The sequence below is a fragment of the Rhinopithecus roxellana genome, chromosome 9, assembly GCF_007565055.1.
Source record: "Rhinopithecus roxellana isolate Shanxi Qingling chromosome 9, ASM756505v1, whole genome shotgun sequence".
Classification (NCBI taxonomy): Eukaryota; Metazoa; Chordata; class Mammalia; order Primates; family Cercopithecidae; genus Rhinopithecus; species Rhinopithecus roxellana.
In genome coordinates, this window is record NC_044557.1 from 8135513 (window position 1) to 8154650 (window position 19138).

The following is a 19138-nucleotide window of genomic DNA, read 5'->3' on the forward strand; positions in this document are numbered from 1 at the left end:
ATCACTTTTTATTTTTATTTTTTGAAACTATTCCTACATTAAAAAAAAAAGAAAGAATTACAGGATTACAATTGTGGCATATGGCATCTGTGTATATTTCCAAAACTGACAATTCACAATTGTGCTGCTTACAAGATAAAGCTTTATAAAAATGTCAAATATTATTTCAAAGTGCAAAGTGGGCAACATGAGATACATCTCTGGCTATGAGATGCAAATGTGAAATTTGGAGGTGAATGATGAGCAGCAGTCATCTTTCTTTTTTCCCTTCCTTCTTTCTTTTCTTTCCTTTCTCTCTTTCTCTCTCTCTTTCCCTTTCTTTCTTTCTTTCTCTCTTTCTCCCTCTCTCTCTCTCTCTTTCCTTTTCTTTTTCTTTTTCTTTCTTTCTTCCTTTCTTCCTTTCACAGAGTCTCACTCTGTTGCCCAGGTTGGAGTGCGATGGTGAGATATCAGCTCACTGCAACCTCCACCTCCTAGGTTCAAGCGATCCTCCCACCTCAGCCTTCCAAGCAGCTAGGATTACAGGCACTTGCCATCATGCCCAGCTAATTTTTGTGTTTTTTAGTAGAGACGGGGTTTCACCATGTTGGCCAGGCTGATCTTGAACTCCTGACCTCAGGTGATCCACCCACCTCTGCCTCCCAAAGTGGTGGGATTACAGGCAGGAGCCACTGAGCCCAGCTGAGCAGCATCTTTTTTCAATCCTGTTAGTTCTCTCTGTAGTTGTATGTGTAACTTAATTTGGAGATAATATCAAAAGTCTAGGTCCCAGGCCCTCTCTAAATGTGATGCCTAGTCCACGTGGTCTCCCAGCACTTCCACTTTCCAGTGCTAGGCCATGATGATGAGATGGATTTCAGAAACTCTAATGTCATTAGAAATACATTACCACACATCTTAGGAGTACGTCACTTCTACAGCTGGCTACTCATCTTTTATGTTGATTTTTACTAACTTGAATTTGAAAGCAACCCCCAACTCTGACAGCATGCTCTCTGTAAGTCCACCTGCCCTATTCATGATCAACCCTTAATGGAGTCAGGCCTTCCAGAAGGCAAGGGGGAAACAGTAGCGATTGCAATAGCTCCCCTTATCAGATGAGGAAGCTGCAGCTGTGTCCACACTGTTCTTGGAAGCCTGTGTGTTTGGCTGCTTCTGTCTTTACCCTGTTATCTGCCTGGCAGGGAACCCTGTCTGTTTTGTTTCAGAGTCAGGCGGGACAGGCCCTTTAGGGAAAAAAATAAAGTGGCTGAGTGGGGCGCCTCACATCTGTAATCCCAGCACTTTGGGAGGCCAAGGTCGGGTGGATCACTTGAGGTCAGGAGCTCATGACCAGCCTGGCCAACATGGTGAAACCCCGTCTCTACTAAAAATACAAAAATTAGCCGGGCATGGTGGCAGGCACCTGTAATCCCTGCTACTTGGGAGGCTGAGGCAGGAGAATCACTTACCTGTGAGGCAGAGGTTGCAGTGAGCCAAGATAGTGCCACTGCGCTCCAGCCTGGGCGACAGGAAGAAAAAAAAAAAAAAATGGAAGGAAGAAAAAAGTGAATGTTGCTTGCTCAGCCTCAGTACCTGCCATTGGCACAAACAAATGTAGTCCAAGTATCAGAAGAGATAAAAGTGTATACAAAGGAATTTTTTATTTAAAATTTGTCATCTATGAATAATAATTGAAGAATGAAGAGTCCCCGGAGAGAGGTTAAAGCCTTCCAACATCTAAAGCTCTCAGAACATTGTAAATTGAAGCTAGAGGCACACTTGGCACACATTCGCATATATTATTCTAATCCATATGTTCTGAGCTCCAGCGGGGTGGCCAGCCTGGGGCTGGCTGTGTCCAAGGCTGACTTGTCCTCGCTTTCTCCCATCCTGGGAGAGGCAAACACTTCAGTGGATGCTTTCAATACTGGACCATCAATACATAACGGGGAGCCATGGGGGCCATGGGAGCAAAGGTCAGGCTTCTGGGTCTAGGTAAATTGGACTCAAAAAAGTAGTAGCAGCCAGATGTGGTGGCTCGGGCCTGTAATCTCAGCACTTTGGGAGGCCGAGGCAGGAGGATCACGAGGTCAGGAGCTCGAGACCAGCCCGGCCAACATGATGAAATCCCGTCTCTACTAAAAATACAAAAAATAGCTGGGCATGGTGGCAGGTACCTATAATCCCAGCTACTCAGGAGGCTGAGGCAGGAGAATCATTTGAACCCAGGAGGCAGAGGTTTCAGTGAGCTGATATCACACTATTGCACTCCAACCTGGGTGACAGGGTGAGACTCCATCTCAAAAAAAAAAAAAAGGTAGTAGCCAGGCACCATGGCTCACGCCTGTAATCCCAACACTCGGAGTCATCCTTAGACAGGATGACCATTTGAGCCCAGGAGTTCAAGATCAGCTTGGACAACATGGCGAGATCCTGTCTAAAAAATAATAATAATTAAAATTAAAAATTAAAGTGTACTAAGCTACTGAAAATAAGTGTTTTTAAAAGTACCTGTATTTTGAAATGAGCAGAGACAGAGTCTCCCCACACTCTTCTATGATGAAGAGGGAGAAAAAGTGTTCATTATATCAACTATTGAAGATGCTTTAATGAACATTCCTTTTGGCAAAAGTTGAATAAGCTGAACTATTTCAAGTTACCAGGAAACTAGTCCTTTCCAGATGGAGAGGAAAGTAGAAGGGCAAAGTTCTGTGCTGCATCTCTCCCATCTTTAACGTAAAGAACCCCTCCCCAACCTCTGCAATACACACACATACACACACACACACACGCACCGCGCGCACACACACACACCACCCGCGGTCCTTAGACACTCTCTGCTAAGCCCTTTCAATAATTACTTATAAGTGCTTTATTTACATTTCTTCCGTTTCCCCACTCCATTTCCAGAATCTTCCTAAAGAAAACCTCATCCCTTGTAGTCAGGAAGTGAGAGAAGAATGCGAGGCATTCGAGGCCTTCTGCAGGTACTAGGAGTTGAATCAGTCCTGTTTCCCCATTATGAATTCAGGAGCAAGAAAACAGACTGAGCAAAGTTCCCCGACATAGGAAACACGCACGTCCTGGACGAGAAATCACGCTTTGCCCAGGTGGAAAAGGCAGGAGCAGAGGGCTCAACCTGTCTGTCTGTGCGCCCTCACAGAGCCTGGCTTCATTCTGATGAGCAGGACCGCGAACCCAGCACCCAACTGTAGTTTTGCCTTTGATTACTGTCCCCGAAAGGCTGCTGAGCACGCTCTAAAGAGAAGCAGAACTGGACGATGGCCCGTGGGGCCATGAGACTCGGAGGCAACACCACCTGGAAGGTGAAGCTGACCCTCTCACCTCCGCGGGGACCCGGCGTTCCAACACAGGGCTCTTGTTGCAAGGAGCCCCAGGCATCCAGGGGGTGCGAATCTGCATCGCCTGCTGGCCCCCACCTGCGCGCGCGGTGCCCCGCAGGAATCCCCTACAGGGCGCACGGCTGCTCGCCCCCGAGAGTGCGGGCACCCCTGAATATCCCCTAGTCCGTCCCGGGGCGCAGCAGCCAGGGGCGTGGGGGGCGGCTCTGCAGCAGGAGGAGGCCAGGCGGGGGAGGCTGCACGCGGGACACCCGCCCTCTTCAGGCTCTGCCCGCATTGGCTTCAAACCAGTGCACCGATACCAATGACAGCCCCTTTACGTCTGCAAACACAACTTGCTTCTTGGGTCGCCCCAGGCAGGGGCGGGACAGCAGAGGCTGTGGCGTCCCTCGAGAAGGCCGCTGGGGCTGCGGGAGAGGTGCGCTGCGGCAGAGGCAGAGGTGCATAGGGAGGCGCTCTGAAGGTGGCACGGGGAACTTGGCAAAAGGGAAGGAAGCTCTGATGAGGGCGCAGAAGGGCCGCACATTCCCACCTGCAGCCCAACCCGCCCTTCGCTGCGCTCCCCCTGGCTCGCACACCCCATGGTGTCCCCTGAAACTGGAGAAGAAGAGGCACTGGCAAGGAGAGAAGTGCAAGAACCACGTGGCACCGTGCTTACCCTACTCAGCTCCAGGCGGCAGGCGTGGCAGGGGTATCCCTGCTCCTGTCTGAGAAACAGCTTTCCAGCGGGAATTATTTATTTGCTCCCAACCCGCGGCAGTGAGGCACTAGTTCCAGGAGGCGGCCAATCAGAAGAGCCTTTCATGATTAACCAGTGAGTTGGAGAAGGGAAAAGGATGTGGCTGCAAGTGTGACTCAGTAGGTCCCAGCTACTCAGGAGGCTCGCTTGAGCCCAGGAGTTAGGAGACCAGCCTGGGCAAGATAGTGAGATCCCGTCGAAGAAGAAGAAGGAGAAGGAGAAGGAGAAGAGAGAGAAGAGGAAGAAGAAGAGTGTGACTCAGACACTTTGCCTCACCAGCACGTCACCGGAGGCAGCATTTGGGATCACTCTGGGGTGGTCAGTGATGGGGGTCTGTGATCAGGACAGGAGGGACAACAGGAACAATGTTGAAACTGGAAATCCTCTCAGCTGTGGAACAGACAGGATTTGTGTTTGTTTGTTGTATTTACTTTATTATTATTATTATTAGAGATGGAGTCTTGCTCTGTCACCCAGGCTGGAGTGCAGTGGCCCGGTCTCAGCTCACTGCAACCTCCCCCTCCCAGGTTCTAGCGGGTCCTGCCTCAGCCTCCCTAGTAGCTGGGACTGCAGGTGTGTGCCACCACGCTCAGCTAATTTTTTGTATTCTAGTAGAGATGGGGTTTCACGGTGTTGCCCAGGCTGGTCTGGAACTCCTGAGCTCAGGCAATCCACCCACCTCGGCCTCCCAAAGAGCTAGGATTACAGGCATGAGCCACTGTGCCTAGCCTGTTTGTCGTATTTATTTACTTTAATTATTTTTCTTTCAATATAGAGACTTGGTCTCACTGTCGCTCAGGCTGGTCTTCAAATCCTGGGCTCAAGCGATACTCCCACATCAGCCTCCTAAAGGGCTGGGATTACAGGCATAAGCTACTGTGCCCAGTTCCACCAGTAGCCTTGAAAAGTTGCCCTTTTGGCCAGGAGCAGTGGCTCATGCCTGTAATCCCAGCACTTTGGGAGGCTGAGGCAGGTGGATCACTTGAGGTCAGGAGTTGGAGACTAGCCTGACAGCATGGTGAAACCCTGTCTCTACTAAAAATACAAAATTAGCCGCGTGTGGTGGGGCATGCCTGTAATCCCAGCTACTTGGGAGGCTGAGGCAGGAGAATTACTTGAATCCAGGAGACAGAGGTTGCAGTGAGCCGAGATTGTACTATTGCACTCCAGCTTGGGGTACAAGAGCAAAACTCTGTCTCAAAAAAAAAAAAAAAAAAAAAAAAAAAAGTTGCCCTTTTCCCATATCTTCACCATAATTAAAAACGATCAAACTTTAAGATATTTGTCAATATGACAGGTGTAAAAAAGCATCTCATGATTGTTTTGATTACATTTTTAAAAGAAAATGGCAAATAGGATTTTTTCATATATTATTGGCCATTTCCATTTCGTTCTCAGTGAATGACATATTCAAACCTTTTGCCAAGTTTTAAATTAAGCCATTTGTCTATTTTCAATAATGTAGGTATTAGTAGCTCTTGGTTAATTAATGATATCGATTGGTTCAAACCTGTGCACCAATGCCAACAAGAGTCCCTGTGCATCTACAAACACAACTTGCTACTTGGGTCACTGGGGATCAGGAGGTCTTGCCAGGCAGGGGTTAATGATATCAACTAAGTGGATTACCTGTTTGGAAGAAAATAAGGGTGGACCCCAATCTCACAACAAAAATAATTGAAGAGCTTAATAAAAAAATAAAACTGGCCGAGTGCGGTGGCTCACACCTGTAATCCCAGCACTTTGGAAGCCGAGCCGGGTGGATGATGAGGTCAGGAGATCGAGACCATCCTGGATAACACGGTAAAACCGGCCTCTACTAAAATACAAAAAAAAAAAAAATTAGCCGGGTGTGGTGGCACGTGCCTGTAGTCCCAGCTACTCGGGAGGCTACTCAAAAAAAAAATAAAAAAATAAAAAATAAAACTGTAAATTATAAGGAAGAATTATAGGATAATATTTGCATAATTTGGGGGTGGGAGAAATTATATATGGCATGATAAACAAAATCAACAGGTAAACAAAAGACTGGGGAAATGTGTTTTCAAAACACCAACCAACCAAGATGATGTTACTTCTTCTTGAGTCTGTTTTGCTTATATTTTCTGAGAAAATCAACCATTTCCTTTAAATGTTAAATTTATTATAAAGTTAAGCACAGTGTTATTTTAGTTATTAAAAAGCCTTGGCTGGGTACAGTAGCTCACCTGTGCAATCTCAGCACTCTGGGAGGCCAAGGCCAGGGGATCTCTTGGGCTCAGGAGTTCGAGACCAGTCTCAGCAACATGGTGAAACCCCATCTCTACAAAAAATACAAAAATTAGCAAGATGTGGTTGTGCGTGCCAGTTATTCCCAGCTACTCAGGAGGCTGAGGTGGAGGATCGCTTGAGCCCAGGAGGTGGAGGCTGCAGTGAGCTGTGATTGTGTCATTGCACTCCAGCCTGGGCGACAGAGCCCTTTTATTATTCCTAATATGCTTTATCTGTGTTTTCTGTATTTTTCATGGTCAGACTTGAAGTTTTTTTATTTATTTATTTTTCAGTTTCTTAGGTATATTGATTTCCTTGTTGCCTAGTTAATTATTTTGTTTTCATTTTATGATTTCCCCTTTCATTTTTCTACTGTTTCTCCCTTCTTCAGTGGGATGCTCTGTTTCCTTCATTTTTAATCTTTTGTGTTTCCCAAGAAATGCTTTTGAGATTGTTTATTTTCTACAAAGAAAACCTACACATTTTAAGACAGAGTGCTTTATTGCTAAACAGGCTCTCATTTGCATATTTGTTTTCTCTTTGACACAAGAATTATTTTCAAGAGTGCTATAAAAATTTGTAAGATATCATATTGGGAGGAGGATATCTTTTTCATGTTGTCTTTAAGTTGTATTGAGAGCCTAACTTCCTTCCTTTCTATGGAAGAAATTCTTATGGATCCCTGCTTTTTGCTGAACAATGTGTTAGGTGCTGAAGCATGAAGGTAAACAAAACTGGTAAGATTGCTGACCACAACAGACTTGCTTTCTAGCATTCAGATAATGTGTTTTTGTTGTTGTTGTTGTTGTTGTTTTTGAGACAGAGTCTTACTCTGTTGCCCAGGCTGAAGTGCAGTGGTATGATCTCAGCCTACTGCAACCTCTACCTCCCGGGTTCAAGAGATTCTCCTGGCGGCTAATAGCTGGGATTAGCCGACACATCTGGCTAATTTTTGTATTTTTGGTAGAGATGGGATTTCACCATGTTGGCCAGACTGGTCTTGAACTTCTGACCTCAGGTGATCTGCCTGCCTCGGCCTCCCAAGTATTGGGATTATAGGCATGAACCATCATACCCAGCTGAGAGTGTGATCTTTATAACCTATATTTTGGGGGAATTTACTGAAATTTTCTTTCATGGCTATAGGTGATCCAATTTTTTAAAAAAGTATTTTCTCAGTTTGCTAAAATGTTCTCTCACTTCCTAAATCCTGAGAAAGGAGTTTTCTGGTCTCCTATGATGGTTAGATTTTTCTCAAATTCTTATGTTTCTGACAGTTTAGGGTTTATATATTGTAATACTATGTTGTTTGGTATATGAAGGCTCACTACTATTACATCTTCTTGGTGATTTTGTCTTATATTAATGGTTGATAAATATCTATTCTATTTAATGATTTTGCCTTTAAGTTTATATTGATTTTTCTATCTGACACCCCAATTTTGCTTTGTTAATATCAGTCTTTTTTTTTTTTTTTCTTGAGATGGAGTTTTGCTCTTTTGCCCAGGTTGGAGTGCAATGGTGCATGGTGCAATCTTGGCTCACTGCAACCTCCGTCCCCACCCACCCCCTACCCCAAATTCAAGTGATTCTCCTGCCTCAGCCTCCCAACTAGCTGGGATTACAGGTGTGTGCCAACATGCCAGGCTAATTTTTTTGTATTTTTAGTAGAGACGGGATTTCACCATGTTGGCCAAGCTGGTCTCGAACTAGGATTACAGGTGTGAGCCACCGTACCTGGCCGTTAATATCAATTTTTTATAGATTCATTGTTATTGTTTATTTATTTTTTATCCACTTTCTACTATTTGAGGTGTGTGATTATTTTGAAGGAAGAGAAAGTAGCTGGATTGTTTTTCCAGATTTCTTTTTCTCCTGTTCTTGGTATTTCCAATAAGCTCTAGGTTTTCAACTGACTCTCATTGCATAAGAGTTGTTTTTCTCTATTTACATTAGTTAATGCCAAGTATTTAACTCAGCGTGATCCTGGCATTGCTATCAAAGCAAATGTAGAGTAAAAGAGCAGTTGTTTAGACAGTTATTTAGATCTCCTTTTGTCAGGATTGTGTGCATTTATTTTGCACACTGAAACCCCCCAAATCTGGCTAAACACACAAACATATGTAAAAGTTTCAAAGATCCTAAAAACCTTTCACCCACAGAGACCTTGAGTTGGAAGAACATATTGAACCAAAGTTAGACCTGGAAATGATCTACCATGATTAAAGCAATCTCACTGCTTAACATAGTTGGAAACCAGGCAGTTGGGCAGGCATTGCCTCTGTAGGTGCCATGGGAACAGGTCAAGGTCAGAACTTATTTTTGCTGGACAAACAGTGTGGGGTCAGGGAAAGGTAACTGATTTTCTGAGACAGAAGTGCTAGATTGCACAAGCTTGGCCATACTGCCTGCCAGTGACTACGGAAACACTGAAGCTTTTATATCTGCAAATGGGATAATGGTAACTGTCTATGTCAATGTATTGTTGTAAGAAGATGAAGACAACATCTTATACATCTTATATACGTGTGATAGTTTGACTTCTCAAAACCTCCTTTTTCTTTTTTTTTTTTTGAGACAGGGTCTCTGACAACCAGGCTGGAGCACAGTGGTGCCATCTTAGCTCACTGCAACCTCTACCACCTCCTGGGTTCAAGTGATCCTCCTACCTCAGCTTCCTGAGTAGATGGAGTCTCACTCGGTCACCCAGGCTGGAGCGCAGTGGTGCAATCTTGGCTCACTGCAACCTCTGCCTCCCATGTTCAAGTGATTCTCGTGTCTCAGCCTCCCAAGTAGCTGGGACTACAGGTGCACACCACCATACCTGGCTAATTTTTGTGATTTTAGTAGAGATGGGGTTTCACCATGTTGGTCAGGCTTATCTCAAACTCCTGACCTCAGGTGATCCACCTGCCTCGGCCTCCCAAAATACTGGGATTACAGGCATGAGCCACTGCACCCAGCCAAAAACCTTTTAATACTTCATCTCACTTTTTCCCTATAGCAAACTTTTTATGTTGGTATTATTACTAGCTCCGGTTTATAGATAAGGAAGTAATTTCTCCACAGCTGCTGAGTTAATAAAAATGCAGATTCTGGACCTGAGCTTCACTTTCTGACTCCAAGTCACAGGATCATTTCATTGTCTCCTGCTCCTTGTGAAAATATTTTGAAAAACAAGAAGTGCCTCTCAATGTAAGGAATTAGTATTAATATTCTGGAAGAGATATGTGGAACCATGCATAAATCTACAAAAGACTGCTGCATGCAGGCAGATTGAAAACTGGAAGGAAACTCCAGAGACTTTCTGATCCCGCCCTTTGCAAATGTTGGGTGAGCAGCTGTGTAAACCTTTCAGGACAGAAGAAGATCTATTAATTTTTCTGTCGTGTCTAAGACCATATCTCTTACAACCTTCTTCAGTAGACCATTCCAGCGTTGGGTTTGCCTTTTCTTCCTGATGCAGCATAAGCTTTTCTAGTCTTCATAAATAGCTCTAGGTTTGGCTTTGTCACTTTACTGACTCATTTGTCCTGGTATATGTTCTGGGTATTCTGACTTAGGTTAGAAAAGCTGCTTGCTTTTTATAAGAATCCCAGTTTCTTTTCCATTGCTTTCTATTAGTCACCCAGGCTGGAGTGCAGTGGTACAATCACGGCTCACTGCAGCCTTGACCTCTCAGGCTCAAGCGATCCTCCCACTTCAGACTCCTGAGTATCTGGGACCACAGGCTAATTTTGTGTAGAGATAGGGTCTCACTGTGTTGCCCTGGCTGATCTCAAACTCCTGACTTTAAGTAAGTGATCTTCTGGCCTCAGTCTCCCAAAGGGCAGAGATTACAGGGGTGAGGCACTGGGCCTGGCCAACTTTTTTTTTTTTTTTTTTTTTTTTTTTTTTTTTTGAGACAGTCTCACTCCGTCCCTCAGGCTGGAGTGCACTGGCACCATCTCGGCTCACTGCAACCTCTGCCTCCCAGGTTCGAGCAATTCTCCTGCCTCAGCCTCCCAAGTATCTAGGATTATAGGCATGCACCACCACTCCTGGCTTTTTTGTATTTTTAGTAGAGACGGGGTTTTGTCATGTTGGCCAGGCTGGTCTGGACCTCGTGACCTCAGGTGATCGGCCCGCCTCGGCCTCCCAAAGTGCTTGGATTACAGGTGTGAGCCACCACGCCCAGCCTGAATTTTGGTTTTTCAACATTCTTTCTAAAAACCCAACTTGATTAATTCCTTTCATCTTCCTTTCTTACCCTTTCCTCTTGAATTTTTTTATCCCACAAAACTAATTTGTTCCTAAAAGCTAGAATGAAATTGGATCATGAGATCTTGTTTATGACCACAGGCAAACTGCTGGTCTCCTCCCAGGTCATCATGACCCACTCCTGGCTGTTCTGGCTAATCCACTAAAATTAAGCAGTTTAATTTTAAAGGTCACTGGAGTGCAGCCTAAGGTGTCTTGGCTGGCTGTGAATGACAAGCAGTAAGGAAGGCCCAGGTTCCTACCCGATAGAGGATGGAGTGACATCTTTCTTACAGTCTCTCAGGGATGTCTTAACTCTCTTGACTGGGCGGTCCACTGTTTTATCTTCTTCAAAGTCAAGAGGCTTGCCTCAGCCAGGTGCAGTGGCTTATGCCTGTAACCCCAGCACTTTGTGAGGCTGGGGCAGGAGGATTGCTTGGGCCCAGGAGTTCAAGACCAGGCTGGACAACATGACAAAACCCCAACTCTACAAAAAATACAAAAATATTAGCTGGGCGTGGTGGTGTGCACCTATAGTCCCAGCTACTTGAAAGGCTGAGATGGGAAGATTGACTGAGCCTGGGAGGTTGAGGCTGCACTAAGCCATGATTATGCCACTGCATTCCAACCTAGGCAACAGAATGAGACCCTGTCTCATGGAAGGAAGGAAGGAAGGAAGGAAGGAAGGAAGGAAGGAAGGAAGGAAGGAAGGAAGGAAAGAAGGAAGGAAGAAAGGAAAAGAAAAAAGGAAGGAAGGGGCTTGCTTCATGTTCAGGGAACACTTCTTTTGAGATAAGTGGTTTTACTCTTCTTTGTGCTTTTTAAAAAATGAAAAACTGTTTAGCATTGTTCTAAAAATTCTTCAAATTTAAAGAACAGGCCGGGCGCAGTGGCTCACACCAGTAGTCCCAGCACTTTGGGAGGCTGCTGAGGTGGGTGGATCACCTGAGGTCAGGAGTTTGAGACCAACCAGGCCAACATGGTTGTATTAGGGTTCTCTAGGGGGATAGAACTAATAGGATATATATATATATATATATATATAATTAATTTATACAATCACAAGGTCCCACAATAGGCCATCTGCAAACTGAGGAGCAAGGAGAGTCAGTCTGAGTCCCCAAACTGAAGAACTTGGAGTCCAATGTTCGAGGGTAGGAAGCATCCAGCATAGGAGAAAGACGTAGGGTGGGAGGTTAGGCCAGTCTCTCCTTTTCACATTTTTCTGCCTGCTTATATTCACTGGCAGCTGATTAGATTGTGCCAACCAGATTAAGGGTGGGTCTGCCTTCCCCAGCCCACTGATTCAAGTGTTCATCTCTTTTGGCAACACCCTCACAAATACACCCAGGATCAATACTTTGTATCCTTCAATCCAATCAAGTTGACACCCATTAACGGTCACAATAAAAATACAAAAAATGTAGTCTCTACTAAAAATACAAAAAAATTAGCCAGGTGTGGTAGCCTCTGCCTACTCAGGCGGCTGAGGCAGGAGAATTGCTTGAACTCAGAGGGTGGAGGTTGCAGTGAGCAGAGATTGGTGCCACTGCACTCCAGCCTGGGTGACAGTGAGACTACATCTCAAAAAAAAAAAAAAATTAAAGAACATATTTACTTTTTTTTTTTTTTTCTGTTCTCCACTACTTAGGCTAAAGAAGCCTTTTCTGCACTAAGCCCGTTTTTTTTTTTTTTTTTTTTTTTATTATTATACTTTAAGTTCTAGGGTACACATGCACAACATGCAGGTTTGTTACATATGTATACATGTGCCATGTTTGTGTGCTGCACCCGTTAACTCATCATTTACTTCAGGTATATCTCCTAATGCTATCCCTCCCCCATCCCCCAACTCCATGACAGGCCCCAGTGCATGATGTTCCCCACCCTGTGTCCAAGTGTTCTCATTGTTCAATTCCCACCTATGAGTGAGAACATGCGGTGTTTGGTTTTCTGTCCTTGCAGTAGTTTGCTCAGAATGATGGTTTCCAGCTTCATCCATGTCCCTACAAAGGACATGAACTCATCCTTTTTTATGGCTGCATAGTATTCCATGGTGTATATTTGCCACATTTTCTTAATCCAGTCTATCATTGATGGACATTTGGGTTGGTTCCAGGTCTTTGCTATTGTGAATAGTGCCACAATAAACATACGTGTGCATGTGTCTTTACAGCAGCATGATTTATAATCCTTTGGGTATATGCCCAGTAATGGGATCAGTGGGTCAAATGGTATTTCTAGTTCTAGATCCTTGAGGAATTGCCACACTGTCTTCCACAGTGGTTGAACTAGTTTACAGTCCCACCAACAGTGTAAAAGTGTTCTTATTTCTCCACGTCCTCTCCAGCACCTGTTGTTTCCTGACTTTTTAATTAATGATTGCCATTCTAACTGGCGTGAGATGGTATCTCATTGCGGTTTTGATTTGCATTTCTCTGAAGGCCAGTGATGATGAGCATTTTTTCATGTGTCTGTTGGCTGCATAAATGTCTTTTGAGAAGTGTCTGTTCATATCCTTTGCCCACTTTTTGATGGGATTGTTTGATTTTTTCTTATACATTTGCTTAAGTTCTTTGTAGATTCTGGATATTAGCCCTTTGTCAGATGGGTAAACCGTAAAAATTTTCTCCCATTCTGTAGGTTGCCTGCTCACTCTGATGGTAGTTTCTTTTGCTGTGCAGAAGCTCTTTAGTTAATTAGATCCCATTTGTCAATTTTGGCTTTTGTTGCCATTGCTTTTGGTGTTTTAGTCATGAAGTCCTTGCCCATGCCTATGGCCTGAATGGTATTGCCTAGGTTTTCTTCTAGGGTTTTTATGGTTTTAGGTCTAACATTTAAGTCTTTAATCCATCTCGAATTAATTTTTGTATAAGGTGTAAGGAAGGGATCTAGTTTCAGCTTTCTACATATGGCTAGCCAGTTTTCCCAGCATAGGCCTGTTTTCTAGACATGTTATTGTTTTGCTCACTCATTTAACTCCACCATCAAGAAGGAAGCACAAACACTAACATTTTATTGGTGGTTATTTTAGGATGGTGAAATGTTAGGGGATTTTTGTTTTCTTCTCTCAGTTTTTCTTTCTAAACTATTGACAATGGCATATATATTTTAGTAATTTAAATAGTTATTTAAAGTTAAAACTAAAAGCTATAGAGCCGAGCATGGTGACTGATGCACATAATTCCAGCATTTTGGGAGGCCGAGGTAGGCAGATCACAAGGCCAGGAGTTTGAAACCAGCCTGGTCAATATGGTGAAATCCTGTCTCTACTAAAAATACAAAAGTTAGTCAGGCGTGGTGGCAGGCATCTGTAGTCCCAGCTACTTGGGAGGCTGAGGCAGGAGAATTGCTTGAACCTGGGAGACGGAGGTTGCAGTGAGCTGAGATCGTGCCACTGTCCTCCAGCCGGGGCGACAGCATGAGACTCCATCTCAAAAAAAAAAAAAAAAAAAAGACTAAACTAAACTAAAATCTATAGCAAATACGGTGATTTTAGATCTAGAGCAAATTAACAGACTAACAGAAATGAACAGCCAAACACACACACATACACACACACACACACACACGATAGCATTAAAAGTCATGACGAAAGAATGGACTGTTCAATAAAACATACCTGAACAGGTCAGGCATGGTGGCTCATACCTACAACCCCAGCACTTTGGGAGGATAAGGCAGGAGGATGGGTTGAGCCCAGGAGTTTGAGACCTAGACAGACTCTCAGTGTGTTAAGAGTCATAGTGTGTCGGGAGCCATGAGGCCCGGAATTAGCCGACCTCTATTGCTTGATCTCCGCAAAGCGGAGACAAGAGGGCACATTCCCGGGTTCTTCATTTACAAACCCTTCCCGCGCACGCCCAAAGCTTTTCCCGCGCATGCCTAAGTTTCTCCCGCCCGCGCCAAAACTGTTCCCGCGCGTGCCAACCTTTCCCGCACGCACCAACCTTTCCCGCGCACGCAAACATTTTCCCGCCCAGGAAGATATGCAGCCCAGGGCACAGGCACGATCCCGCGCCCGGGAAAAGTACAAACCCACGGCGCATGCGCGATTGTAATTTGAGAAGACCTGGCCCCCCGTCACCACCCTGGCCCAACCTCTTCCCCTGCCAGCCTATATAAGGCATGACCCTACACTCAATAAACGAGACTTGATCAGGCTATTTGTCTTGTCTCCATTTCTTGTGTTTTCTTGTCTCCTCCATTCCCACTCCCCCTTCCAGGGCCCGTTCGACTGTCCTGCAGGTCGGGACACCTGGCGCCCGAACAGGGACCTGGACACGGGGGAAACAGTGAGGAAGAAGGCACTAAAGTCGGCCAAAAGTGAAAGTGGAAGAAATTCCTCCGGACGTCGTGGGAGCCTGCCGCGTGGGAACCAGAGGTGAGTAATAGTGTCTGATTATGGGACAAGAATTAAGCCAGCATCAAATTTATGTAGGGCAATTAAAAGAGGCTTTAAAAACACGAGGAGTAAAGGTTAAAAGTAATGATTTGTTTAAGTTTTTTGATTTTGTAAAAGAAACCTGCCCTTGGTTTCCACAAGAGGGGACCATTGACATAAAGAGGTGGCGTAGAGTGGGAGACTGTTTTCAAGATTACTATAGTACTTTTGGACCAGAAAAGGTTCTGGTGACAGCTTTTTCTTATTGGAATCTAATCAGAGATATAATAGATAAAAAGGAAAAAGAAAAAGATCCTGAGGTAATGGCGGTGGTTACTCAGACTGAGGAAATATTAAGAGGCAGCTCCCAAACCGACCTCGAAAAATCCATACCTAATAAAGAAATAGACCTTATATCGCTACAAAGCGACGAGGAAGAGGCTGGGGTCCCCTCAATAACAAATATAGAAACATCAAATAAGGAAAAGTCTAAAAAATACCCAGTTTTACCCACAACTAATGAAAGCAAAAGTGAAAATAACCTTAACCCTTCAGAAGTAAACTGGGATAATTTAGAGGAAGGGGCAGCAAAATATCATAATTCTGACTGGCCACAAACTCTTACTTATCCCCCTCCCTATAATAAGGCTTCTGTCCCTGCAGTTATGGCAGTAATAGACCCAAAAGAGGAGCGTAGAGGAAAAAATTGCACAACTTGAAGAGCAAATAAAGCTTGAAGAACTACATCAGTCTTTAATCACTAGATTGCAGAAATTAAGGACAGGACGTGAGAGCGTTCAATACCCTAAAGGAATAGAGAAACCCTCTCACCCTCAGAGACCCGGACAGCATGTCCCAAAAGGAAGGTCGCTTGGTAGTAGGGATAGGGAGGATTCCTCTCCTTGAGACGTTTTTCCAGTAACTGAAACTACAGATGCGCAGGGCCGAGCCTGGAGGCACCACAATGGGTTTGAATTTACTGTAATAAAAGAACTAAAAACTGCTGTCTCGCAATACGGAGCTACTGCCCCGTACACCCTGGCCATGGTCGAATCTGTGGCCGAAAATTGGCTCACTCCCATAGATTGGAATACCTTAGTTAGAGCAGTTCTTTCCAGAGGTGACCATCTGATTTGGAAGTCAGAATTTTATGAAAATTGTAGAGATACGGCCAAGAGAAACCAACAAGCCGGAAATGGTTGGGATTTTGATATGCTAACTGGCTCGGGTAATTACACAGAAACCGATGCTCAGATGCAGTACAATCCTGGACTGTTTTCTCAAATCCAAGCAGCGGCTACCAAAGCCTGGAGAAAACTTCCTGTTAAGGGGGATCCAGGAGCCTCGCTCACGGGGTTCAAACAGGGGCCTGATGAGCCTTTTGCAGACTTTGTACATAGACTTTTAACCACGGCCAGCAGAATATTTGGAAATGCCGAGGCAGGGGTGGATTATGTAAAACAGCTAGCTTACGAAAACGCTAACCCAGCTTGTCAGGCAGCAATCAGACCTTATAGAAAGAAAACAGACTTAACAGGTTACATCCGCCTCTGTTCAGACATAGGGCCCTCATATCAACAGGGTTTGGCTATGGCTGCTGCCTTTAGTGGACAAACCGTAAAAGACTTCCTCGCTAGTAAAAATAAGAATAGCAAGGGGTGCTTCAAGTGTGGAAAAATGGGACACTTCGCTAGGGATTGTAAGGGAGAGCTAGCTAAGACCTTAGAGGCAAAAGCTCCAGGCCTCTGCCCTAGGTGTAAAAGAGGAAAACATTGGTCCAACGAATGTAAATCTAAAATTGACAATCAAGGAAATCCCCTAACACCTCAACAGGGAAACGGATTGAGGGGCCGGCCCCAGGCCCCGAAACAAGCTTATGGGGTGGTCAGTTTTGTACCAACCAACAACAATCCGTTTCACAGCTTAGTAGAGCAACCCCAGGAAGCGCAGGATTGGACCTCTGTTCCACCTCCCACACAGTATTAACCCCTGAAATGGGACCCCAAGCCCTAAGTACGGGTATATATGGGCCCCTACCCTCAAACCTGTTTGGATTAATCCTAGGGAGAAGCAGCGTCACCATGAGAGGCCTACAGGTCTTTCCGGGAATAGTTGATAGTGATTATATAGGAGAAATCAAAATCATGGCCAAGGCTATTGACAACATCATTATCATTCCTCAAGGGGATAGAATAGCACAGTTACTCCTGTTACCATTGCTAAAAACAGCTAATAAAGTCCAATCGCCCCTAAGGGGAAAGGGAGGATTCGGATCCTCAGACATCTACTGGGTACAGCCCATTACTAATCAAAAACCCTCTCTCACCTTGTGGCTAGACGGAAAGTTATTTACAGGACTGATAGACACAGGGGCCGATGTAACAATTATTAAACAACAAGATTGGCCCTCCAGTTGGCCCACTTCAGAGACCTTAACAAATTTACGAGGAATCGGGCAAAGTAATAACCCTAGACAAAGTTCCAAATATCTCACCTGGAGAGATCAAGAAAGTAATTCCGGTCTCATTAAGCCATTTGTTATCCCTGATTTGCCTGTTAACCTTTGGGGTAGAGATCTTCTCTCCCAAATGAGGGTCATGATGTGTAGCCCAAATGATATAGTCACTGCACAAATGTTGGCTCAGGGCTACCACCCTGGAAAAGGGTTAGGAAAAAGAGAAGATGGCATTTTACAGCCAATCCCAGCCATAGGAAAATTGGATAAAATGGGGCTTGGAAATTTTTAACCATGGCCATTGACATGCCTGCACCCCAAAAATTTGCTGATCCAATCACTTGGAAGTCAGATGAACCCGTTTGGGTTGATCAATGGCCACTAAACAATGAGAAGCTTGCCGCTGCCCAACAGTTAGTGCGGGAACAATTAGAGGCAGGACACATTACAGAAAGCAACTCTCCTTGGAACACCCCCATATTCGTCATAAAAAAGAAATCTGGAAATTGGACACTCTTACAAGATCTAAGAGCAGTAAATGCTACTATGGTCCTTATGGGCGCCTTACAGCCAGGGCTACCCTCTCCGGTAGCAATCCCTCAAGGATATTTTAAAATTATCATAGACCTTAAAGATTGCTTTTTTACAATTCCCCTTCATCCTACTGACCAAAAACGATTCGCCTTTAGCTTACCATCTATAAATTTTAAAGAACCAATGAAGCGATACCAATGGAAAGTGTTACCTCAAGGTATGGCCAACAGTCCCACCTTGTGTCAAAAATATGTGGCTACAGCCATACACTCAGTTAGAGAGACATGGAAACAAATGTATATTATACACTATATGGATGACATTCTTATAGCAGGACAAGTAGGAGAACAAGTTTTACAGTGTTTTGCTCAACTCAAGCAAGAACTAACCACAGCGGGTTTACAAATAGCTCCAGAAAAAATACAACTACAAGACCCTTATACATATTTAGGTTTTCAAATATATGGACCTAAAATTACAAATCAAAAGGCCGTTATCTGTAAAGATAAGTTACAAACCCTCAATGATTTCCAAAAGCTCCTTGGAGACATAAATTGGCTTCGGCCCTACTTAAAACTCACCACAGGAGACTTAAAACCCTTATTCGACACCCTGAGAGGTGACCCCAACCCTAAGTCCCTTAGGTCGTTATCAAAAGAAGCTCTTTTATCACTTAATAAAGTAGAGGCGGCCATTGCTGAATAATTTGTTACTAACATAGACTATTCACAGCCATTAACCCTTTTAATATTTAACACAACACTAACACCTACTGGTTTATTCTGGCAAAATAACCCTATTATGTGGGTCCACTTGCCTTCATCTCCCAAAAAGGTATTACTCCCCTATTATGATGCCATAGCAGATTTAATTATTCTAGGGAGAGACAACAGCAAAAAATATTTTGGAATTGAACCCTCTACGATCATACAACCTTATTCTAAGCCACAAATCCATTGGCTAATGCAAAACACTGAAACGTGGCCGATGGCTTGTGCCTCTTATGCCGGCAACTTAGATAACCATTACCCACCAAACAGGCTTATTCAATTTTGTAAGCTACATGCTTTTGTCTTCCCTCATGTCATCAGTAAAACACCTTTAGACAATGCCTTATTAGTATTCACTGATGGGTCATCCACAGGAACTGCTGCATATACCTTTGCTGACACCACTGTTAAATTCAAAACCAG

At 44.3% G+C, this 19138-nt stretch overlaps 1 protein-coding gene across 2 annotated transcripts in view; it reads right to left on the reverse strand.

Annotated features, from left to right (window-relative positions):
* Positions 1-2530: 2530 nt before the first annotated feature.
* Positions 2531-19138, reverse strand: part of GINS4 (GINS complex subunit 4) — a 46633-nt gene continuing 30025 nt past the window's right edge. Inside the window, exon 8 of one of the 2 annotated variants that reach the window (XM_030938140.1) lies at positions 2531-4473. In XM_030938140.1, the coding sequence (XP_030794000.1) occupies positions 4470-4473 (4 nt within the window). In that variant the 3' untranslated portion in view covers positions 2531-4469. Of the gene's footprint in view, positions 4474-6325; positions 6386-19138 lie in introns of those variants that run through there. The other variant, XM_030938139.1, reaches the window with a different exon arrangement.